We start from the raw sequence: 25,764 nt of genomic DNA, 5'->3' as shown, positions 1-25,764 counted from the left end.
TAACATAGTGAAACCCTGTCTCTACTAAAAATACAAAAAATTAGCCGGGTGTGGTGGCGGATGCCTGTAGTCCCAGCTACTCGGGAGGCTGAGGCAGGGGAATGACGTGAACCCAGGAGGAGGAGCTTGCAGTGAGCCAAGATCGTGCCACTGCACTCCAACCTGGGTGACAGAGCAAGACTCGTCTCAAAAAAAAAAAAAAAAAGAAAATGCTACATTCCAGTTTGAAGTTAGTGAAAATAAGGATGAATGTTTTCCCCCATTCAAGTTCATATATATACTCTTTGGGCATCTGTAGGCCTCCAGGTTAAGATCAACCATGCTGAGGAAATGACAGCTCTAGAAATGATGTGGTAGTAGGTTGCCCTTCAAGGATTTTTTCTAGTCACCAGCTCTGTTAACTGGATCATTCTAGAATCCCAGGGAATGGGGAAGGTAGTGAGCTGACTCCTGAGAATTGGCTACATCTAGGTCCCTCTTCCTTCATCCCTTCAGCAAAGCTTTGCTCAGAGCTCTCTGGGTGCAGAACCAGCTCCCCTTGACAATTCCCTTTTAATTTGCATGTGCAAGCATGGCCACCAGGAGACATTGACAAACAGTGCAGATGCCAGGCATGGGAGGAAGAGAGAAAGAAAGCATAAATTCTTCCAAACGGCATTTTGGGGGAGGTGTGATGAAAGCTATGTCAACCGTACATTATTGAGTGTCTCACCAGATTTGGAAACAGCATTAACAGCATTAAAATATTCGAGGAACCTTTCTAGTGTTCGTTTAGACAGATATAATTCTTCTCAAGCAGTCGCTAAAGTTATCTGATATTCTAAAGAGATGGTGAGCTGCTATACAGCCAGGGTTACATAGAAGTATTTAGAAGAGGTTAAACATTTCTGGAAACTTACAACATTTTTATTTCTAATTTTATTGAATTGTGATTCAACGTAGCTTATCTTTGTTACCCAATCCATGGGAGAATCTCTTTAGGATATGTAATATTTATAATATTTGTGTGTGTATATCTATATATAAATGTGTGTTATAGGTGTGTGTATATTATATAAAGTATAATGATTATCCAACTGTTTTTACCTATCCGTCTACTAGATTTGTTCAATTCTTAAAAAGGTCTATTGAAATCTCTCACTATAATTGCATTGTTTCAAGGTTTTCAAGTGAATCTCCCATAATAATTGTACTTTCATTTTGCAAAAGCAAAGCACTTAAGCAAAAATGATTACATCTGTAATAATTACCTATAATAATTTTTGCTTAAGTGCCATGTTATCGGATACATAAAGTTTTATGATTGCTGTAGCTTCTCCATCAATTGTGCTTTTTATCATTATATCATATATCATATCCATTCATATCCGTATATCATATCATTATATCATATCCATTCTTAACCTCGTCAACCTTAAATTATACCTTGTCACTCCTCTTTTGCTTCTGTTTGCATTTGATTGGTGTGGTCACCCATCAGTCATCCTTCACTCACCACACTGTCTTCAGTGCTTTTCTTTTAAACACCATACAACTGAGCTTCTTTCTTTCTCTTTCTCTTTATTTATTTATTTATTTTCTTTTACACTCACTCAGACACTCTAGATTTTACTGGAAGAATGAAGTTTATTCTCATTTGGTATAATAACTGATACATTTGATTTTTCTTCCATCTTTTTGTTTATTATTTATTTCACGTTGTGGCTTCTTCTTACTTTCTCTTTAGTTTTGCAGTCAGATTCTAAGTTGTTATATTTCAACTTTTAAATTTGAAAGTTATTATTTACTTTTCCTAAATTTTCCAAATTCTTAAAGTAATTCTTTTCTAGTATTTGAAAACAAACTTTCAACTATTTTCTCCACCAGCGCCCTCCAGCTCCGCTCCTCCCTCTGTGAGATGAGACCTTAGGCCTATATTTTCTCCCTTGCCTTCCCTCTTTTTGCTAAAATGAGCCAGTTGAAATGCCTGCTCTCTCCCCATCAACTTTCAACTTCTAGATTTTGCAAAAATAGCTTAGTGCTTTATTTCTAGAAAACGCTTAGATTTTCCTTTGTATTATGTCCTTTTTTAACTTCAAGAATCCTTATTTAGCACTTACACTTCACATTTGCAGTCCATGTAACCCTAGCTTGTCCAACCCATGGCCTACAAGCTGCATGTGGCCTAAGGTAGCTTTGAATATGGCCCAACAGACATTTGTAAACTTTCTTAAAACATTATGAATTTTTTTTGCTTTTTTTTTTTTTTTTTAAGCCCATCAACTATCATTAGTGTTAGTGTATTTTATGTGTGGCCCAAGACAATTCTTCTTTCAGTGTGGCGCAGGGAAGCCAAAAGATTGGACACCCCTGCTATGTATACTCAAGTTTACAGCATGACACTGGTGGCTTTTTTCCTTCCCCCTTTCCCTAGTTTGATGTCTCCATTTGGATGCATTTGCTATTTGGCTGGAGCTCTTTTGTGAGTCTAGTGGTCCCTTGAGGTTCTCGGGAGGATTGGTTCCAGGATACCTCCTCCAAACCCAAATCCACAGATGCTCAAGTCCCTCAAGTAAAATGGCATAGATATTTGCCTGTAACACACACACAGCCTCCCATTACTTTAAATAATCTCTAGATTACTTATAATATGTAATACATTGTAAAGGCCATGCAAATAATTGTTACACTGTATTGTTTTGATTCATATTACTTTTTGCCATTGTACTTTTATTTTTCATATTTTTTCTAATATCTTCAATCCATGGCTGATTGAATCCAAGAATGCAGAACCTGGAGATACTGAGGGCCAACTGTATTTTTTCAATACACTGCTCTTTCACCCTGATAAGTGAGAGATAGCTTGTTGGTGTATGGAATTTATGGAGTGAAATACTTTTTCCCTGGAGTCTGTAAGAGTTCCTGTCCACTGTCATTTGGTTTCTAGTGTTGAGATGAGAAGACTGAAGCCAGGCTTATCCTTTTTTGGGGTAACTTGCTCTTTCTGTCTGGGAAGTTCCAGGATGTTTTCGTCTTTCTTCTTTTCCGTCATGATTTCCATCTATGCTCTATCCTTTTGCTTTGCACTTTGAAATTGTTTTTGACTTGATTTTTCCTGACACTATTAAGTTTGCTAAATTGACCACCTATCCTTTTATTCATTTGCTCAACTTAAAAAAATGTTTAGATCAATAATCATATTTGTATATCAGAATTTCGCGTGTGTGTGCTCCACAAGTGTTCTGTTTTTCTTAAGCGCTCTTTTATGTTCTGTTCAAATGGATGCCTCCAACAGAAGTTCTGCCAATTTTCTTTGCAGTCCAAAGGCCCCCACTGGATGTGTTGTTTTTCATCCTTGGCTCGTTTGGCTCAGGTGTGGCTGTGAGAGAATCTCATCAGTGGTGGATTAGTGATGTCTGTCAGGCCCGCTGCTCGGTCATAGTCTCTTTTTGCTCTCCCAGCTCTCTGCTCACCTGTTCCGTGCCTTTGGGCCTTATTAGGGGATGGGGAGTTCTTCCTGTGGGGTGAGATAGTTGGAAGGGTGAGAATCTGTGATTCTCTGTAGAGTGAACTCTTCTTAGGATCCAAAGCTCCTCCAGCTCTGCTCTAGACCTCTTCAGCCTCTCTTTCCAGCCTCTGCTAGACTTTCCAATAATCCAAGTTTCAAACTTCACCTTTCTCAGCTGCCTGTGAGCCCCACCAGCTGCTGGGCTCAGAAGGGGCAGACAGATTTGATTTGGGAGCAAAGAGGGTACGAAAGACATTTAGGGCAGGGCTTTCCCAAATCCATCTGTAAACTATTACTACTTTATATTTATAAAAGTGAAACGCAATGATTGTAAAAATAAATAGAACAGAATTTTTCAAAATAAAAAGTAAAAGGGTCTCCTTGTTTCTGTCCATTCTTCAGTGGGTAGTCCCTGTTAATATGTTGGTGGATCCTTCAAATATTCTGTGTACTTACATATGTATATATAAATACAAGTAGGATCACACTATAAACACAGTTTTGCAACTTGGTATTTTCTTCTCAATATGTTAAGGATATTTTTGTTAATGTGAATTCATATAGGCTTCCCACATTTCTTTTGATGACTGCATGAGTTTTAAGTGTGAATGATTAAAATGTGTTTAATGGATGTTTGTTATGTGCAGTTTTCTCTATTCTAAACAATGATGCTTTGAAAATCTTTGTGTACATCTGAATGTATTTCTGTAGACCTGATTACTAGATATGGAATATGTGGGTCAAAGGATATATGCATTTTAAATTTTAATAGCTTCTGCCAAATTTCTTTCCAAGAGGTTGAGCATGTTATTCTTGCATCTGAGAGTAACATCTGAGAGAACTGCTGTTTCTCATAGTCTGGCTGATGCTGTATTATCAAGTTTTAGTTGTTAGTTTGAAAAATAGGCCGGGTGCGGGGGCTCACCCTGTAATCCCAGGACTTTGGGAGGCCGAGGTGTGTGGATCACAAGGTCAGGAGTTCAAGACCAGTCTAGTTAACATGGTGAAACCCTGTCTCTACTAAAAATACGAAAATGAGCTGGGTGTGGTGGTGTGCACCTGTAGGCCCAGCTACTCCAGAGGCTGAGGTGGAAGAATCACTTGAACCTGGGAGGCAGAGGTTGCAGTGAGCCGAGATCACACCACTGCACTCCAGCCTGGGCACCACAGCAAGATTCCATCTCAACAAAATAAATAAATAAATAAATAAATAAAAATGAATAAAAGTAGTATCCTACTTTGCTTTAATTTGAAAATTTTAAATTATGACTGTGTGGTACATTTTTTTATATGCTCACTGTCCAATTACTTTTCTTCTGTGAATTGCTTCTTCAGGTTTTTTCTTCCTTTGTTCATTGAATTGCTGATCTTTTTTTTGATTTGCAGTTCTTTTTAACTTAAGGAAGTTAGTTCCATGTCTGTCATTTGTGTTGCAAAAATGTTTCCCAGTGTGTTTTTTGTCTTCAGCATTTTAGTTTTTTTTTTTTTTTCTGTACTGCATTTTTAAAGTTGTGTTGTTTTTATTAACCTTCTGACCTTTTTCTTCAGGTTTCATGTCTTGTTTAGAAAGATCTTCCTTACTTTAAGATGACAGCTATCCAAAAAATTAACTCATGGTTTCTTCCTCTACTTTTATGGTATCATCTTTCACATGTAAATCTTTGATCTGTATCAAATGTATTTTGGTGTAAGGAGTAGAGAAGGAATCCAATGTAGCTTGTTAAATTTTTTTCTAGTTGGCTATTTCATCCAACATCATAGTTACAGTCCATCTTTTTCTGACTGACTTGGAATGCCACTTTTATCATAGATTGAATTCCCATGAGGCTGAATTTTTTGTTGAATGATTTAAAGTCTATCCAAAGGGAGAGGCTCATAAATGAGTGTTTTGAGAGTTTGACTCATGAGTGAAGAGCACTCTATTCCCGGGAAAATGGCCAAGGGAGTGAAATTGGAACTTTCCCCCTTGCTTCCAGTTGGGCGTCCTTCTGTGCTCATCTGCCTTCTTGTTATTGGTATTACAGATATCTGAGAAATATGGGCTGCCTGTGGAGAAGATAGCAAAGCTTTACAAGAAAAGCAAAAAAGGGTAAGAAAGAAGCTGAACTTAAATTGACTTTCAAATCAGATAAGTCCACATGATGCCTTAAAAATAAAATAATGCCTGTCTTTTGTTAGGTCTGTTGCCCACTTTTCATAAAAATTGTGTCCTTCTTCCAGAGAATTGCAGAGCAGATTGGGTTTGGAAGATCTTTAGGGAGAGAGGGAAGGAGGGAGGCAGTGCATTGGCACTATGTCAGCTGAGATGCCCTATTGCAATGACAAGATGGGCAGGAAGACCACAGAGGTCTGGAGGTGCTGAGGACACTGGGGAGAACGCCGAAGTCACCTTTGTGCAGGGAGTGGAGTTTGTAGGGAATCACGTATGGCCCTTGGGGTTGGTTTCTGGGTGGCATACTAGGAACAAAAAATGGTTTGGAACATAGGGGATTCTTCTAAGGTAATTATCAAGAAAATGTTCTCAAATGATCATTGGACCTGTGTGTTCTCATTGTTAAGAACAATAGGTCATATTTACTGGGTGTTCAGTAGGTTCGTGGTCCCTTCCTAAGTACTTTACATGTATTTCTCTATTTAGTTCTCACCAGTCTATGAGGTGGAATCTCTTATCTCTGATTTATTGATGAGGAAAGCAAGCCAGAGGGGCTTGAGCATCTCACCCAAGGTCTCATGTTCAGTAGGTAGAGCACAGATTTGAACCCAAGTCTGTGTCCTCAAAGCTCAAGTGCTTAGCTCCCAGGTTCTGCTGTCTGACTTTCTGTGTGGGCTTCCTATGTGTAAGGGTCTAAGAGTAGGGGCCACAGGAGCTAGCGTACGTGCCAGGAGAGGGTATCTGTCGACTCAGCTTCTGGGGTATTTTCCTACCAAAAGCAGAAGATGAGTCTTTCAACTGTTCTCTGGATCACTTTCATAAAGGAAATTGGATTATCTGGGAAGCTGAGGCTCTCTGAGTGATGAGTCCTGTTGGTTGATTGGAGGATCCGACAGGAAACCCTTTCCACCTGAGCTCTTGTTGGAAGATTCACTAAAATGCACATTATACTTCTTGCCAAGGTCAGTGTAGTAGGCTGGGCGTACTCCTCTGACAGTGAGATTTGAGTGGTGTCTCACAGTCTTATTGCCGAGCAGAAATCCTCAGTGCAGAGGTACATGCTGATGATAACATTTTGCTTTCATCAAGCTCTGTGTCAGGTGTTGTGCTAAATGTTTTTATCCTATAAACAATCCTTTAAAGCTGGGTGACTGCTCTTATTTTTACAGAAGAATAAACTGAGGCTCTGAAAGGCTAACAGCTTGCCTGCTGACACATAACTGTAAAATGATAGAGTCAGTGGTTCATTCTCAAACTAGCATCTGTCTGACTTCAAATCATGAAATTGGCTTAAGGAAATTATGGAAGTCTCTGGAAGCTGTTGGCTTTCTTAAAACTCTACCAGGGATACTTAGCCAAGGAGTAGGTAATAGGTGGTAAAGTACAAGTGTCAGAACGAGGTAAAGCTAATTTCAAAATCAAGCTCAGCCATACACTAACTGAATGAACTTGGGGAAACAATTTAACCTTGGTGAGCTCAGTTTTCTCATTTGCAAAATGGCGATGATGACACCTACCTTCACAGTGGCTGTGAGAACTAAATACAAGGTCAACATGCTCAAAAAAGGGTAGCTGCAATTCTTGCTTATTTTCCTCTTCCTCCTAAAAGTAGAGGCAATGCCTTTTTAAAAACGCATTTTCATAGAGGCAATATGGTTTAATGAAAAAGAGGGGGCCTAATAATTTAGGTCCTGGCCCTGGTAATCACTAACTCTGTCATTCTGGGCTTCCTAACTTCCCTGGGCCTCAGTTTACTCATCTATAAAGCAAGCGGGTTGGGTTGAAAGTTAGTTCTGAGAAATTGAGGCTTTGCTTTCCTCAAACTAGTTTTTGGGGAAAGAAAACAGAATGAGGGTCTTCCCCTGCCTTGTGTCCTTTCTCCTCCACTCCTCCCAGCCTCCACCGCAAAAGAATGGCTACGAGAACCCCCAGCCTGGAGCTCCCCTTGCCCTGGGCACATTGTTCACCACGTCTTTGTTTTTCATACCCCTCCCCTCTCCATGGCAGCATCTTGGTGAACATGGATGACAACATCATCGAGCACTACTCGAACGAGGACACCTTCATCCTCAACATGGAGAGCATGGTGGAGGGCTTCAAGGTCACGCTCATGGAAATCTAGCCCTGGGTTTGGCATCCGCTTTGGCTGGAGCTCTCAGTGTGTTCCTCCTTGGGAGAGACAGAAGCCCCGGCCCCAGAACCCGGAGACCCGTCTCCCTCATCTCACAACCGCTGTTACAAGACTATGCTGGGGAGTGGGGCAAGGGACAGGCCCCACTGTCGGTGTGCTTGGCCCGTCCACTGGCACCTACCACGGAGCTGAATCCTGAGCCCCTCAGGAAAGTGCCTTAGGCCTGTCGGATTCCTATTTATTGTCCATCTTTTCCTGGAGTCCGGGTCCAGGCCTTCCAGGACTCTGCAGGTCACTGCTAGCTCCAGATGAGACCGTCCAGCATTCCCCCTTTGAGAGAAACACTCATCCCGAACAGCCTAAAAAATTCCCATCCCTTCTTTCTCACCCCTCCACATCTCCTGAGTGGCTGGACAAAATGAGCTACTTCTGGGTGCAGTAGTCATAGGCGGGGCGAGAGGTGGATGCCCACTTTCTGGTCAAACACCTTCAGGTTGCTCTGGGGAAGGTCGTCTTGCTAAATACCTCCAGGGTTCCCAGCAAGTGGCCACCAGGCCTTGTGCAGGAAGACCATCGGCCACCGTGTAATTAGTAAGTAACACATAAAGTCTGCCTGTCTGCATTGTACATAGTGTTTATAATATTGTAATAATATATTTTACCTGTGGTATGTGGGCATGTTTACTGCCACTGGCCTAGAGGAGACACAGACCTGGAGACCATTTTAACAGGGGTTTTTGCCTCTGTGCCTGTTCAGGAGACATGCCGGGCTAGGGAGAGGGCCTTTGGGATGTTAAGGTGACTGCAGCTGATGCCGAGATGGACTCTGCAGTGGGCGTACCTGGGGGCTCGTTCCCTGTCCCCAGAGGAAGCCCCCCTCCCTCTCCACAGGCACGACTCTCCTTCGAGGCCACCACGTTTATCTCACAATGATGTGTTTTCCTTGACTCTCCCTTTGAGCTGTCTCGTGGGAAAGGCCATCCTGTCTGAGACCCCAGCTCCTTCTCCAGCTTTGGCTGCGGGCACAGCCTGAGCTTTCTGGAGAGCCTCTGCAGGGGTTTGCCATCAGGGCCCTGTGACTGGGCCTGCTGCAGAGCTCCTTGGCTATCATGAGAATCCTGGACACTGTGCCGTGCCTCCCAGTTTACAAGCCCTTCATCTCAAGTGGCCCTTTAAAAGGCCTGCTGCTGAAGCCCCTGAGTCGGCCGGCTGGGGCTTCCTCCTGGGCCACCAGACGGAAAGGGGCGATTGTTTGCCTCGCTCCTGCATGCTGGGTTTTAAGGAAGTGAGTGAGAAAGAATGTGCCAAGAGACCTGGCTCCCGTGAAAACAGCCTCAGGAGGCAAACTGGGAGAGAGAAGCTGTGGTCTCCTGCTACATGCCCTGGGAGCTGGAAGAGAAAAACACTCCCCTAAACAGTCACAAAATGATGAACCATCATGGGCCACTGTTCTCTTTGAGGGGACAGGTTTAGGGGTTTGCGTTCGCCCTTGTGGCCTGAAGCACTAGCTTTTTGGTAGGTAGACACATCCTGCACCCAAGGCCCTGGGTCTAGGACAGGTTCTCTACAACGGCCCAGATTTGTTTGTAAAGCACTTTGACTCTTACCTGGAGGCCCCTTCTCTCAGGGCTTCCTGCGCTCCCGCCTCATCTGCCCCTGAGATGCAGAGCAGGGTGGAGGGGCTGCTTCTAGCTCAGCTGTTTCTCCTTGAGGTTGCGGAGGAATTGAATGGGACAGAGAGCAGGTGCTGTGCCCAAGAAGATCTCAGAGCGGCAGTGAGGGGTCACCTTTCTGTGTGTCCTCTGGGCATGTTAACCCTTCCTGTGGTGCCAAAGGTTTGCATCGTGGATCCAGCTGTGCTCCAGTTTGTCCCCTCCTCCTCCACTCTGACTGCCACGCCCTGGACCAGCAGCTTGGGGACCCTCCAGGGTACTAATGGGGCTCTGTTCTGAGATGGACAAATTCAGTGTTGGAAATACATGTCGTACTATGCACTTCCCATGCTCCTAGGGTTAGGAATAGTTTCGAACACGATTGGCAGACATAACAACGGCAAATACTCGGGCTGGGGCCTAGGACTCCAGAGTAGGAAAAAGACAAAGATTTGGCAGCCTGACACAGGCAACCTACCCCTCTCCCTCCAGCCTCTTTATGAAACTGTTTGCCAGTCCTGCCCTAAGGCAGAAGATGAATTGGAGATGCTCCACATGTTTCCTAAGTCCTTGAGCAATCGTGGTGGTGACAATTGCCACAACAAGGGATTTGAGGCCAGTGCCACCAGAGGGTGGTGCCGAGTGCCACATCCCTTTCGATCTGTTCCCCTCTGCGTCTTCGGAGCACCCCAGCTTGCCTTTGATGTGTACGCTGTGTGTGTTAGCTGAACTTTGATGAGCAAAATTTCCCGAGCAAAACACTCCAAAGAGATAGGAAAACTTGCCGCCTCTTCTTTTTTGTCCCTTAAATTAATCAAACTCAAATAAATAAGCTTAAAAAAATCCGTGGAAGATCATGGACATGTGAAATGAGCATTTTTCTTTTCTTTCTTTCTTCTTTTTTTAAACAAAGTCTGAACTGAACAGAACAAGAGTTTTTCCTCATACATCTCCAAATTGTTTAGACTTTATGAGTGTTTAGAAGTTGAGACCAACAGAAAAATGCAGTCAGATGTCATCTTGGAACTGGTTTCTAAAAGAGTGAGGCATGTCCCTGCCCAGAAACTTAGGATGCGTGAAGTGAATCAAATGTTTATTTTCCTTCTTATTTAAAATCATGAAAACGCAACAGAAATAGAGGGTTTGTGCCAAATGCTATGAACGGCCCTTTCTTAAAGACAAGCAAGGGAGATTGATATATGTACAATTTGCTCTCATGTTTTAAAAAAAAAGGTAAATGTAACTTAATAGTTTTGTAAATGGGAGAGGGGGAATCTATAAACTATAAATACAGTTATTTTATTTTTTGTACATTTTTAAGAAGAAAAAAATAAATATTCATAACATAAAACAACAGTGCCTGGTGCTTTCTGCGTGGCCAGTATTGGGGATTTTTACCCGGTTGGAGAGAGGTTTCTGTGTGATGTGGGAAAATTCTAGCTGCCTACCCCGCCTTCAGGTCCTGGGCTTCAACAGAGCAGGGATTTCCTGGTAAAGTTACTTTGCTGTGCTTCACCCCAGTGTTAAATGTGAGGAGGACTGAAGGACTTCCAAGGCTTCTGTGTGACCACGGCAGGCTCCCCAGGGTGGTTATTCTTGGCCAGTCCCTTGGGGCAGGGAGTTGGTTCTGTTCACTTGCTTCTGCCCATCCTCTCTCCCAGGCACACTTGCTCGCCCTTCAATTTCCACAAAAGCTTTCTGCTTCCTTAGTTCACCTGCACCAACCTCCGCATGGAGGCTGAAACCATGTGGCTCAAACTCCAGTTTTCTCACAGTCTCTTGCCCTGGAACCCACAGGCTCCTTAGGATCTGTTGGCTCGAACGTGAACACCTGTATGCACTATCCCGGTATCTGCTGGGGTTTCGTTGGTGGGCACCACTCTGTGGGGCTGCCCACACTCCTTTAACCGCTGTCCATGATTATCTCCCAAGAGCAGCTCTGTTCCAAACAAGTAGCGTTTCTACATTCTTCTACATCTTCCCATCTCTCTGTCTATCCATGTCCACAGCTTTCAAATCTTGGCTAAACATTTGCCTTTAGGAAGCCTCTCTTGACCAACTTCAACTTCAGCGGCATCTCCAGTGGCCTCCATGCCTAGACCAGGGGCTGGGAAGTGAGGGGCTGGAGGAAGCGCTCACTGCAGAGCCTTCTGGAGAGATCCTGGGATTAGAAACGGGCCCCAAGGAGTGTTGTCATGACTGTGTTCCACAGCCTTATTAGGAGGTCTTAGTGCTCTCCCCAGCTGCCTAAGTAGGTCCAGCTGAGGGCATGAGTTGGTCTCCACATCTCCCGAGACAGCCTCCGCCTTGGCCTGTGGCAGCCACGGTCCTGCTGTTAGGTGCTCACCATGTGTGCCACCCAGCTCCCTGGAATGAGATGCTGGTTGGAAAGGCGATGATGGCTAATTGTCATTGTCGTGAAGTCTAGTACCAGCTCTTGCTTTCCACTCTCTACACTGATTCAGTTCAATTACTCTGGACCTGATGTTTTGCCATGTGCTGGAGAGAGAGAGGCAAGTTAGACATAGTCTGCCCTCATAGGAGGCGGGGTGCAAAAGGATAGTGATCTGGTGTCTATCAGCACAATGACAAACATTTGCCCTGGGAGAGTCAGGGCTGTCATCTCCCTAGTCCTAAGACACATAGACCCCTCTTACCCTTAGACATTCTGGATATGATGAGAAGTCACCACTGTGATCCTCACTTTGGGAAGGCTGCCGACTCGACGGTTGGAGCTCTTTGTTCCTGGGGGGTCAATGGGAAGGTTAAGGGCAAGGTCGCTGTGTCACTTGAGGTCCTCCAAGATGTAGATGACATGATGGGATTAGAAGTTTAGCAGATTTATTGGAGGAAGTCCATGTGGAAAAAGTCTCAGACCATAGCACAGTTCCCAGAAAGTCTCAGCCAGGTCAGTGGGGAGCCCCAGGCAATGGTCGCCCACAGGAGGAGTCCCACTCTGGGCAAGAAGGCCCAGTCCTAATGCCCCTGCCACAGACAGCCACGGCCCTAATGCCCCTGCTGTGTGCAGCCATTCACCTCCCGGGAGAGCATGGCCTCAGAGGGGCTCCACAGGCATGGCACCTGGAGCCTGGCAGGCCACTCTGCTCTCAGCTGCAGGTTCTCCTAAGGGAAGATTGGAGCAAGGCCAACCCCTTCTTTTAAAAAGTCTCCAATAAACAGTCAGTCAGGCTGCACTTAACTTCCCTGAGTGGGTTTTCTGCACTATCACCCTAGTACGACACGCCCTTTCTTCCCAGGAGTCCTTCGTCCCTATATGTCTCTGAGTTCTCTTAATGGGTGCATGGGATTCATTTTAGAAGCTCAGGAATGAATTTTGGGGACTCCGGAATTCTACAGCGGGACCTCTGATCAGCGAGAAGCAGCAAGAAAGAGGAAGAGGATGGTGAAAAGGCACCAAGGTGAACATCACCCGCTTGATCCCTGGCAGCAAACACCCCTCATGGACCACTGTGGAAAGAACTTGATTTCTGTTCTGCCATGGGATGGAGGTGTAAGCTACTTTGTAATTGTTTTCAAGGCATTGGCTGTGAGCTTGGTCTCCTGCTTCTTTGCTAATAACCCCAACCCTCCCCACCCCCATGCCTACCTCCAAGATTGCATATAGTGCTTGGTTCTGTGTTCGGCCGCCACTGGACACTCAATGGGAACCCAATAAAGTGATTAAATACTGGTACCGGAAAAAAAATACATCTTGAGACAGTGTCTTTACCTGTCTGTCTTCATGAGGATTATGTATTGGTAGCAGAGGTGAGTATTTAATAAGGGTTGGAAGGCCCTGCTACCCCTGCACTTTGAAGCATTTTCACTATTTCTTTTAGAGAACTATTAAAATGTCAGCCATTTCCTGGAATAGTGTTAGAAAAGAAGTCATGAAATAAGACTGGGATGCTCTCAGAGTAATCATTGTGTGCATCCCCAAGGGTGTACGGGACCATGCATTTTACGTTAGCACCCAGTACCGCAAGTGCCCAGGACCTGTCTAAGTCCTGGACATGTGGTCAGCATTCAACTGTAGAGAACCCTGCCTGAAATGAATAGATCATTGGTGATACCCTCAGCCTGAATATTTTTCCCTATGCAATCATCTGTTCCAGGTGGATTTGACTGATATTCTACTGACTTAGAAAACATAGACTCAATGTTTTTTTCTCTGTTTCTTCGGCCACCTCCAAACCAGAATTTTTCGGGAAAGCGTTCACCATACTTCTGGCAAAGACAAGCCAGGCAAGAGAAGGAGGTCCATTCCTTCAAAGGCAGCTCTTGTGTTCTCCTTTGCCCTTGACTGAGAGAACACTTGGACTCTTCCTCAGCTGGTGGGTACCAAACTAGGATGTGTGGGGACTCAGTTGGGTTGGGGCAGCAGGAAAATGCCCTGAAAATAGGAGCCTCAGGTTTGGAAATTTGCTGGAAATTCCCAGGTTGCTGGTAGGCAGGCTTCTGATGAGACTGGAGACACCCAGACACCTTCTCAGGATCAGACTTGTGTTATTCATGCTCAGGACTCACGGTGTCAGGGCCATCACTGGTCCATAGTGGCCAACTGTGTGCAGTAGGAAAAGATTCCCTCGAGGGCAACTCTACCCCCCACACAAGGTCTAGTTGGCCCGTGAGGCTCTCCCTTGGCTAACACTCAAGTTAGCAAGTTGGCAGCTCCTTTTCTCTACATTAACAGCCTCCTGTGCTGGAGGCAAGGCCAATGACAGCAACAATAGCCAACACTGTGATCGGAACTGGTTTTCAGAGTGTAGGCTCTGCCTCATGTCATCTTTTTCACTGAATCTTCTCAGGTTGAGAGGGGTGAAGAGATTATTTATTTCCTGAAGCTTACCCAGATCCCACTGAAGGGGAGGTTGCCTCAGTTTCTCCTTTTATTGTACTTAACATTTGGACTATAGTTTGAGGAAGGGGAGGAGATGGGAAGAAAGTGGAGACCATGGAGGGAGGGATGTAAGGAAGCTCATATAAAGACCAAGGATGCCTTGGAACAGAACTTTGGGGTCAGCAGCCTCTTTCATCCCCCACTCACACACCTTGGTTCCTTGCGTCGCTCTAGGCAGGAAGAACACCCAGGAGGAAGGCAGTATCAGAAGCTAGAGCCTCAATAAGGCACAGATTCAGCTGTGGCAGCAGTTTCAGCATGAAAATCTCATGTTCCAGACAATCATGTTAAACCAAAAACATGCTTTAATGCCAGGCAAGAGCTACACAGTCAACTGATATACGGGCCACTCCATAGGCTATGACTTATAAATTATATATTATTAAATCCACCGTGGGCATACTGATGGGATGGGACAACACCCCCAGTCCCCCAACCCCCGACTCTGAACGAGGTATGAACAGTCGAACACTCTGTAGAATCCTTCAGGTCATAAGCCACTTTATTCCAGTCCCTTGAACATCACAGGCTGATTTTATTTGGGACAGAACAGGTTTTATTTCCAAAGGTCCCTGAACACGGCAATGACAATGAACAGCCCAGCAGAGGAGTGACATAAACCTTGAGGCATGCAGCCTTCTGGGTGCTGTGGAGTCCCTTGGCCAAACTTGAGTGCGTTGGATTTGACATACGAAGACCTTCCTGGGAAGGCGAAGGAGAAAAGCCACCTCCGAGAAAATACAGACAGGGTCAGTGGCAGGCCAGGACAGGGACCATTTCCATACATTCTGGAAGTGTCGGCATTCATTGGCCTGCATGTGGCTCACTTTTCTTTCTGGAATAGCCAGAGACCTCTAGTCCTCACTCCAGCTCTAGGTTCCAAGGAACAGAGTGGGTCTGGCTCAACGAGATGTCTTGACTAAGGGCAGAGCCCGGGCAAGTTTCTCAAAACATTAACTGATTCCACCTACCAAAGGAGAATTAAAGGAAGGAATTAGGACTTCGATCCAGAGCAGGGGAAAGTGCGATGCAGCTCCTGAGCACTGCCAATAGGGCATGCTGGGTCTCCTCACCCAGTCTGCCTTCTGTGTCTTAGGTTAATTCGCTAGTTTTCAAAAACAGGTTTTAACACTTGGCCATGGAGGAATTTGGCAAGTCTTGGTACAGAACCACTGTGAGGAACTGACCCCTGGGGAAAGACTCGGATTATTTTTATAGAGTCTAGGTCTCAAAGTTTCACCCTACAGATTTGGTTCCTTTTGGTCTACCATACAAATTTGGATTTCTGCTACCAGTTACAGCAGACTCAAGTCATACATAGAAACCTGGAGGTTAGCATGTTCGGCCACGTTTTTCTCCTGGTTATGATGCCTCTCTTTCTGCGGTTCCTGTTCTTCGGCAAGTGGCTTGGCAGTAAATATACCCACTGGGGACCTCTCTGCCTTCTCTTACGGGCAAATTCCCCATGAACAACCTCAAGTATTTGGGCCTCCCTTTGCCAGCTACTTGTGAGAATATGACTCGCCTGTAACCAGCAAATTTTCACTCTTAGCTTTCAATTCAAATCAGTGTGTCTGAGGTCACCAGACCAAACAGCAACTCAGACTTGTGCTGTCACTTCTGGAAATAGAAGTCTGCATTCAAAGAGCACAGCAATGGAAAATACTTTTGGATTCTCCATTGGGGGGCCTTGGAAACCACAGATGCACTTGCCCTTGTCTTTATGATGAATTTGATGACTGCCCAACCTCTGACTTTTTAACAGGGGCAGGGAAACTGAATATTCCAGACCTGGCTCCCTAACCATGCACACAGATTAAACCACTGGGAAGTTCCAAGAATGTATGCAATTTTTTTTTTTTTTTTTTTCGAGTCTGCAGAGTATTGATCTGCTCAGAAAAGCACCATGCCGCCAGTCTAATGCTGTCAATGGGCTGCTGGGCCTGGGAGGCAAACCACACTCCTGGCTCCCCGTAATACATGTTAACATTGCTGTGCTCCAACTGTCCTGTCCCACTACCACCTGTTCTGCATCTGCCCTCTAGGCACGGCCACTCTGGAAACGCATTCAAAATTAAGGTTGGGCCCTAGTCAGGGTTACTTTGTATTTTTATGGAATATATAAAATATACTTGTCAATTGGTACATTTGTGCAAAGACAGATATGACTTCAAAACAAGACATAGACATTCATTATAGTTGTCTTACTTCACAATAAGCTACTAAAAACAGTCTTCTGGAATAAGATTGTATTAGTGCTCACTAAACATGCATTTCATTTAAACAAGGCAAAACACTTAATTTGGTCTGCAATACCCAATATGTTATATACAGCAGTCTTTTTATTTTATCACAATAGGCAACAAGATGGGTCTGGTTTTGAACTAGGTTACCATTTGTGTTTAATTTCCAAAGACACGCATATTAGCTCAACTAGTGTAAACCTGTGAAAGAATAGCTGAGCCATCTTTTTCCTCTCCTCTATTAATTTACCTTGAAATGTTCACAGCTTAGAAACTACAACCTGCTGGGGAAGAGGGGGGAGTGGGCCCCCATGGGGAAATGTCCCAGCTCCCTGGAATAGCCTCACCCCAGAGGGTAACTTGTTCTTGGGGAATCCAGCATCCGCTGCCATCCATCACCCCTACAGCGGCATGTATGACAACAGACCCAGGCGGGGAGTTTTGTCTTTCAAACAATACGCCCCTTGAAGCTTGCAATAGAATCACGGGACTGGATGGGTTTCCCTTCTTTTCCCCCCACCCCCGAGTCTTAGGTTTTAGAACAGAGACATTAGAATCAAAAGAAAAAATAATAGTAACGCTTAAAAACCGTCAAACAATGAACACCACAAAGTCTGTCCATGCTCTCCACAAGCACACTGGGGCTCTGGGCATTCCCACGAAGCATCCACGACAAAAGAAGCTGAAGGCGTCACGGAGGAAGGCGCATCAGACCGCACAGGGGACGGCATCACCATTGATATTGTTTGGCAAAAAAAAAAATTGTTAAAAAGAAGAATCAAAAGGGAACACAAGCAGCTCTACAATTCAATGGGTGGGTGCAGGGCTCAGAACTGGCCGGCACTGCTCGGGTCGCACTGCAGGAGGCGCACTATGGACGGGTCGCTTTTGGCCCCTCGGATGAACTCCTCCAGGGAGAGTTTTCCTAGGAAGCAAGAGGACGGGTGAGTGGTGGCTGGTGGCAGCTGCATGAGCTTACACCCTTCCCACTCCTGTGTGCTGGGCAGCGTCGGTTCACCTTCTGCCTGCAGCCTCACTGCCGCTGTGATACACAGCACTCACCTGTCCTGGGGAAAGCGCAGGGGACTCTCCAGGAACACTGCTGCCTCGTTCACCATGGCATTGCCAGCACTTAGGACAGCGCAAGTGGCAATCACACACCGCTGCCTGAGAGCTCACTGTGTGCCCGGCCCTGGGCCCGGGGCTGGGGAGAGGGTGCTGGATGACGCTGACCTGGTCCCTGACCTCCTGGCTCCAGGCGCCCTGGAGAGGCTCACTCAGCATTTGTAAAATAAGTGGCCCTCCTGCCTTTATGAGAACGAGCTGGCCTCTGGCAGCACCCAGTTGGTTCCCATGATGTTCCCCGGAGCCTTCTGAGCCACTTCGTGTTCTTCACGCCACTCTGTGTTCTTAGGTTTGCTGCAAGAGCCCATCCTATCTTGGGGAAGAAGTCGTGGACATAAGTGTTTGTTTATACAAACACCACGGGAAGACAGTTGTGCCTCCATCTGAGGTCAGGGGAAGAGCAGGGTATGTGTTCAAGGCAGAGGGTAACCCATGGGTTTCTGCCTCTCCGTTAGGGTGCTCTCCTGCTACCCTGATGGCTGGAGGAGGGAGGCTCAGCAGCCTGGGCTCCCACTCAGACCCCGGTGACCTTTCCGTTCTGCACACACTGGGGCACGTATGGAATTCTTTTCCAGGAAGGCCCTTCTGTCACTTGAGGAGAGGAGGGGGCGGTGGGGTAGGAGTTGGGGGGACTGCAAGGCTTTCCCCATTCCTGGTGCTTCCAGAAGGACCCTTCCTGTTTGTCTACCTCGCCCCTGGGAGTGAAGTGACATGCTAGATTGGTAAATTTGGGAGGAATTGCCAGGCATCTTCGCCCAGCCTTGCCCTCCCTTTTTCTCTTGGAAGGAGCTGCACGAGAGAGGATTTATTTCCATCTGCTCCTCCAAGGGCAGCACCTGGCCTGCCTGGCTCTGCACGCCTGTGGGTTTTTCAGCACGCCCTTGGACTCTCACGTTAAGCCATAGCCTCCAGTGTCTCTCTCTCTTTTGACCTCTGTCCTCTTTTATTTTCCAACTTATTCCAAACCTGACAGGAGGGGGCCTCCCCCAACAGAAACACCAACAAACATATCTTCTCCTCAGCCACAATTCCCTCCCCACCAGAACCTAGTTCTTGTTTAATGAAACCCACTTTATCTCCATGAAGGAAAAACATAGGGATGTATTTATTAATTTATTTTTAATTTGTAGAGCTGATCCCCGCCAAGCTTTGTGTTCTGGCCATTTTTTATGAGTCCTGCCCTGTCCACAGTAGTTAAAATGGTGATGACTTCCTCCAGCTTGGCAAGGCACGACAGAAGGGAGACTGGTGTGGTCTCCGAACACTTTGCAATCTCTCAGAGGTCGGCTCTGGGAGGCACCAGCTGGAGGTAGCAGGGGCAGACCTGGAGCTCGGCATGATATCTGGCTTTCTTCAGTTAACTGTCTGCATGCTTCAGAGTTGGTTCCTAGGAGAACTTGCCTGTGGGCCCAGATTTTTCTCTTCGAATCAGAGGCCAGAGGTTAGTTCCCAAGAGCATCAGGTAAGCTAAATCTAAGGGTAGGAGACTCTAGGTGAGGTCTGCTCTGCTCTAGACAGGGAGGGGTGCAGGTGGCCATAATTCTGGGGTCCAGTAGCCAAGCACTGAGCTGAAGCACCCCGTCCCCTGGTTGGGCTAAGATTTCTCTGAGAGTTGTGAACTTACAGTCCCTCTTCCTCCTTCCTTCTATGGCTCCCACCCTCCTCCCCCAACCCTAACCTTTGAAAATTTAATTTAATTTTAAACACAAGGTTTTCCCTTAGAAGGGCACAGGTCTTTAGCAGTGAGTTGTGCTCTGAGAATGCTAACTCAATCAGGGCTCTGTGATCCTACAGCAGCAAAGAACCAATGGAGAGACCCTAATTCATTGCCTACGATCAACACAGAGTTAGGGCTTTATCCTGTGACATCTGATCTTCTCCCATCCTTTAGCCCTATCCTAAAGAGGTGTCCGGACCTAGAGCACAGCACAAACCCATTGTGCTTTTGAGTACCAGTAAAATCTGCAGTTTAATATCAACAAGTTAATTAAAATAATCCCATGCTTGTTTAGTCACAACTATTCATTGTAAATCAAAGCAAATAAAGGGACATAGGATGTTTCAAAATGGAATGGCACCTTTGTGGAGGAAACAAAGCAAGCAGATTGGCCCATACCACACAAACCCAGATTCTCAGGCAGCTCTACCTGGGCGGGGGATAAAAAGAGACAGAGGCTCTCTCTATGGCGAAGGCTTCTATTGTTCTGTAGATCAGCGCCAGGTGGGGGCCCAAGTGCATGTGCACATGGTTGACAAGAATTGCCGGGGCCTCTGAACAGATCGGGTGAGCTGATAATAACAGCAAGAGCTACAGAGCCTGGCCCTGAGCTCAGCGCTTTTCACTCAAGTATAACATTTAAATAGCGTTGCCAGATCTGGCAAATTAAATACAGGACGCCCCGTTAACTTTGAATTTCAGATAAACAGCAAGTGACTTTTTTAGTTTGGCATACTAATCCTAACAATTGTTTGCTGTTTATCTGAAATTCAAGGATAATTGGGCCTTCTGTATTCTCTCTGGCAATTTAAGATCCAAAATCCTTCTGTTAAGTTTGAAATTCAACTCTCTTTTTCACTTTGTTGGGTTTGAATTGTGGGTGGCACCATCCGGGTGGGAACCTGCTGGGCACCTTACTCCCTCACCACTAGCCCTGGCACCCCAGTGACTGTGGGAGCCCACTGTCTCTGGGAAACACAACATCTCAGTGCATGCACAGGAGACTCCAACAAAACCCCTTCGGCAGGCTGGAGTGAAGGCTGTCAGCACCTGGGTAGAACAACAGAATAACAACCCTCTCCCCATTTTGATGACCTGGACTGCAGGGCCCCAGCCTGCTGTGGCCTAAGCCTGTCCCAAGGATGGGTCTGTGCTAACAAAGGTTTCTTGGGTCCTTTCATTCTTGCCCCACAAGATCCATTCTATTTTCTTGGAGGTAGAAGTTGACCTACAAGGAGGATAGAAAAGACTAGAAATAAGGCATTTCCCACAATTCTGGGCTCAGTTCTCCTGTGGCCACCTGGTCCTCTCCCCTCCTACCCACTCGGGAGGCTTGGAGGATGAGCCACTCGCATGAAGGACCTCAAGTGGCACTTCCCAGTATGAACTCCCCAGTCCTTCCAGCAACCCTCATCTGGGCTAAGCAGTGCAGCCCCCGCCTCCTACCATCTCTATTGGTGTCCATCTGGCGGAAGATCTTTTCTGTTCTTTTCTCTGGGGTTGACTCATCTTCAGGCATTTTCATTACGGAGGAAACCATCTTATAGATTGCCTGGGGACAGAAGCAACATGGTGGTAAGACAGAAAAACGGTATGGCACACAATCATTAAACCTCCTAAATGCGGGTTGAAGGGAATGTCCCCATCCGCATTGGACCTAGTCCTATCCCTGCTGATTGGTATAAGATATGGCGGCACAGGTAGAAGAAGCTAGGCCCACAAAGCTTGTTCTCCTCCCGTGAGGACCTTCAGGAGGGACAACCAGCAGGAAGACCCTGTGTCTCCAGTGTTTTTTGTTTGTTTTTGAGATAGGGTCTCTCATTCTGTCACCCAGGCTGGAGTGTAGTGGCACACTCCCAGCTCACTGCAGGCTCCATCTCACAGGCTCAAGCAATCCTCCCACCTCAGCCTCCCAAGCAGCTGGGACTAGAGGTACTCCTTACCACACACGGCTAATTTAAAAAAATTATTTATTTATTTATTTATTTATTTTTGGAGAGATGAGGTCTCACTATGTTGCCCAAGCTGGTCTCAAACCCCTGGGCTCAAGCTTCTCCTACCTCTGTCTCCCAAAGTGCTGGGATTACAGACATAAGCTACCTCTCCTAGCCATCTCCATTGTTCATGTGCATACAAATCCCCTGGGAATCCTGTTAAAATGCAGAATCTGATTGGGTAGTGCTGGGGGAAGGGGCAGGGCTGAGAGTCTGTATTTTTAATGAGCTCCGGTGTGATGCTGATGCTGCTGTTCTAAAGACCCTGCTTTGAGAGGTAAGGTCCCCACTTTGAGGAGCAAGGCTGCAGATGACATTCCTCAGGCTAGAGAGGTAAGTGGATGCCTATCACGGACCCTTGAGAGTCCACAATGACCCCTCAAGGATGACAGACATGTGACACTCTGTAAGTGTGTGCCATATGTTCCCCCAGGCAGACTTCCAGTCCATTCCAGTGCTTTTCCCCCTGCGTGTGACAATGGTCTCACGTTCCTTCTCAGCAAGCTCGCAGGTAGTTCTGAGATGGAAACCACCTGCCATCAGAGCTCTGAATTATTACACAACCTCAGGCCTGAGCTAAACTAGGTACAGCTATGACATCTGATGGGCGAAAGAGGATTCTGTGGAGTTTTGTAAGCACTACTGAAACTATCACCCCACTGCCTGTGACCTCCACATGGGACTCAGCAAGGGCCCAAAGGCCTCTGTGGTCGAAGGTAGTTTTTATTTGGGAAGAGGAATCAAACTACCACTGACATTCCTCACAGAACTAGAATAAAAAATTTTAATTTCATATGGAACCAAAGAAGAGCCTGTATAGCCAAGACAATCCTAAGCAAAAAGAACTAAGCTGGAGGCATCACATTACCTGACTTCAAACTATATTACAAGGCTACAGTAACCAAAAGAGCACAGTACTGGTACCAAAAAAGACATATAGACCAATGGAAGAGAACAGAGACCTCAGAAATAACACCACACATCTACAACCATCGGATCTTTGACAAACCTGACAAAAACAAGTAATGGGGAAAGGATTCCCTATTTAATAAATGGTGCTGGAAAACTGGGTAGGTATATGCAGAAAACTGAAACTGTACCCCTTCCTTACACCTTATACAAAAATTAACTCAAAATAGATTAAAGACTTAAATGTAAAATCCAAAACCATAAAAACCCTAGAAGAAAACCTAGGCATTACCATTCAGGACATAGGCATGGGCAAGGCTTCATGATGAAATCGCCAAAAGCAAAAAAAGCCAAAATTGACAAATGGGACCTAATTAAACCAAAGAGCTTCTGCACAGCAAAAGAAACTATCATCAGAGTGAACAGGCAACCTACAGAATGAGAGAAAATTTTTGCAATCTATCCATCTGACAAAGGGCTAATATCCAGAATCTACAAGGAACGTAAACAAATTTACAAGAAAAAAACAACCCCATCAAAAAGTAGGCAAAGGATATAAACAGACACTTCTCAAGAAGATATTTATGCAGCCAAGAAACATGAAAAAAAAAAAAAAGCTCAACATCGCTGATCATTAGAGAAATGCAAATCAAAACCACAATGAGGTAACATCTCGTGCCAGTCACAATGGTAATTATTAAAAAGTCAAGAAACAATAGATGCAGATGAGGCTATGGAGAAATAGGAATGCTTTTACACTGTTGGTGGAAACATAAATTAATTCAACCATTGTGGAAGACAGTGTGGTGATTCCTCAATGATCTAGAACCAGAAATACCATTTGACCCAGCAATCCCATTACTGGCTATATACCCAAAGGAATATAAATCATTCTACTATAAAGACACATGCACATGTATGTTTATTGCAGCACTATTTACAATAGTAAAGATATGTAATCAACCCCAATGCCCATCAATGATAGGCTGGATAAAGAAAATATGGCACATATATATCATGGAATACTATGCAGCCATAAAAAGGAATGAGATCGTGTCCTTTGCAGGGACACGGATGAAGCTGGAAGCCATCATCCTCAGCAAAATAACACAGGAACAGAAAACCGAACACTGTGTGTTCTCACTCATAAGTGGGAGTTGAACAATGAGAACACATGGACACAGGGAGGGGAACAACACACACTGGGGCCAGCTGTGGGGTGGGGGTCAAGGGGAGAGAGAGCGTTAGGACAAATAGCTAATGTATGCAGGGCTTAAAACCTAGATGATGGGTTGATAGGTGCAGCAAACCACTGGCACACGTATACCTATGTAACAAACCTACACATTCTGCACATGTATCCAAGAACTTAAAATAAAATTTTAAAAAAGAAAACTAGTCATTTGTAAATTATTTAATAATTATGTATTGTCTACTATGTGCTAAGTGGTGGAGAAACAATTGTCAACAAGACTGATATACTCTCTATTTTTATTTATTTATTTATTTTTTTTGAGACAAGGTCTCATTCTGTTGCCCAAGCTGGAGTGCAGTGATGCTATCACGGCTCACTACAGCCTTGACCTCCTGATCTCAGACAATCCTCCTGTCCTAGCCTCCTGAGTTGCTGGGACCAAAGGCATGCACCAGCATGCCCAGTTAATTTTTTAGAAAATATTTGTAGAGATGTGGTTTCCCTATGTTGCCCAAACTGGTCTCGAACTCCTGGGCTTAAGAGATCTTCCTGCCTCAGTCTCCCAAAGTGCTGGAAATATAGGCCTGAGCCACTGTGCCTGGCCGCTCTCTCTTATTTCATGTCTCACAATCTTCTAGCACAGGAGTTGGGAGGTCTCATATGGGGCACCAAAAACACCTTATTTTTCAATAATCCCCATTTAGATGGGTATAGTCATCCCAGCAATGCCTTGATAGCTGTTATGAAAGCCCTTGCCTAGGTTACCTCTGGGTCCCCTGGTGGCAAGTAAAACCCATTGGTCTGGAGCACTCTTTGGGACTTTCAGCGTCTAAGGCTGTGGCCCATGAAACTCTTCTTCTTGGGATTCTGATGCAAAATCAACTGTGTGATAATCTAGGGGTTATTCCCTTAACACCCTTGGTTGAAGAAATGAATGAAAGCTCAAGCAAACACATGAATGTGTGAAGCTCTCACACTCAATGGAAAGTCTTCCAGAGTCTTGGTATTCAGTAGTAGGCTAAAGGAGTGAGGTCACAGAGAAATGAGAATCAGTTAATACAACAAACAAACAACTCCCACTACTTCCTCCACAAAATGAACAGAGTCAGAAGGCCCCGACGTGAACATATGTGCAAGCAGGGCTTCTGGAACGTGGAGGGAGGCACCATGTCTGAGTGTGTTGTGGGTATGAGGAGGAAGTGGGGGTCTTCTTCAAGGGGCTCACAGATAACTCTTTTGTGACACTCAGATCAGATAGGAATTAGTGGGTTATTTACAAAGCCAGGCCTATGTCAGGGGTGGTACCAGAGCGGTGAGCAGAGAGCTGAGGCGACGAGTCCCAGTGGCCCCCAGAGTGAGTGAGTGAGTGACAGCCCTGCAGAGCCACAGTGGCAGGACTGTCTGTCCCTTTGCTCCCTTCCCACGGCATCAACAACCGAGAGCCGATTGTATCAGAACTTTAAAATCTGGGACTGCATAGCACAGACGAGATAAACACGACCCCAGACAGCCATCTGAGACAAATCATGTCTTTTACTAGCTCCAGTCCCCACCCCTTCTACATGTAATGGGATTAAACCGTGAAGAGACCAGGCTACTTCCCTACTTTATTTTTAGCAATGTCAATGAGAGGCCTAGCAGGGTCATCCTGTTTTTAATTAAACTTGAAAAGTCCTTTTCTTTTCTCTGGGTAAATGCAGAGCTTTGGGACACCCAGGAGCCCAGCCCTGACTCTGCCCGTGCCAGGCTTGAGACAGCTCTCTGCTGTGGCCAGAGCCCCATCAGCTTCCCTGTGGCCTACATTTTTTTTTTTTCTTTTTCTCTTTGAAAAAACAATCTCTTGGAATGTTGGAAAGGGAGGACTGAGGTCTGCACTGATCAAGGTTGTGCAATTAACTGAGGGCAGGCAAAATTCCAAGAATTAACGCTCAACCTCTTCTCTGAAGGAAACCAGATATTTCATCACAAAATATAGGGTGTTCTAACAGGAAACCAGACACCTAAGTCTCTGACAGCAGACTATGGACAACAGAAGTTCAGCAGCACCTGGTTGTCCTCAGATTATAGATTTAAAAAACAGTACTTCACATAGAAGTGAAGAACCATTTTTGCTGCTGAAAATGGAGTTTGAAACCACTGAACCACTTCGTGTACTGGTCCCTTTGTGATAGTGTGATTCTTTTTTTTCTCTTTGAGACAGGGTCTCACTCTGTCTCCCAGGCTGGAATGCAGTGGCATGATGATACCTCACTGCAACTT

At 45.4% G+C, this 25,764-nt stretch overlaps 3 protein-coding genes across 11 annotated transcripts in view; 1 reads left to right on the top strand and 2 right to left on the bottom strand.

Annotated features, from left to right (window-relative positions):
• GRHL2 (grainyhead like transcription factor 2) overlaps positions 1–10,771 on the top strand; it is a 184,447-nt gene extending 173,676 nt beyond the window's left edge. For both annotated transcript variants that reach the window (XM_050800695.1, XM_050800696.1), the window contains exons 15-16: positions 5,512–5,576; positions 7,647–10,771. In XM_050800695.1, the coding sequence (XP_050656652.1) occupies positions 5,512–5,576; positions 7,647–7,761 (180 nt within the window). In that variant the 3' untranslated portion in view covers positions 7,762–10,771. The remainder of the gene's footprint in view (positions 1–5,511; positions 5,577–7,646) is intronic.
• The window catches only part of ZNF706 (zinc finger protein 706), a 664,654-nt gene that overhangs the window by 481,469 nt on the left and 157,421 nt on the right, over positions 1–25,764 (bottom strand). The window lies entirely within an intron of this gene.
• The window catches only part of NCALD (neurocalcin delta), a 448,039-nt gene continuing 436,879 nt past the window's right edge, over positions 14,605–25,764 (bottom strand). For all 6 annotated transcript variants that reach the window (XM_050800727.1, XM_050800726.1, XM_050800729.1 and 3 more), the window contains 2 exons: positions 20,854–20,959; positions 14,605–17,490 (listed from right to left, as the gene is read on the bottom strand). In XM_050800727.1, coding sequence (XP_050656684.1) covers positions 17,393–17,490; positions 20,854–20,959 — 204 coding nt within the window. In that variant the 3' untranslated portion in view covers positions 14,605–17,392. The remainder of the gene's footprint in view (positions 17,491–20,853; positions 20,960–25,764) is intronic.

Source organism: Macaca thibetana, chromosome 8 (genome assembly GCF_024542745.1).
Source record: "Macaca thibetana thibetana isolate TM-01 chromosome 8, ASM2454274v1, whole genome shotgun sequence".
Taxonomy (NCBI): domain Eukaryota; kingdom Metazoa; phylum Chordata; class Mammalia; order Primates; family Cercopithecidae; genus Macaca; species Macaca thibetana.
The sequence above is the reverse complement of the archived record's forward strand: the minus strand, read 5'-3'. Positions and strand labels throughout refer to the sequence as shown.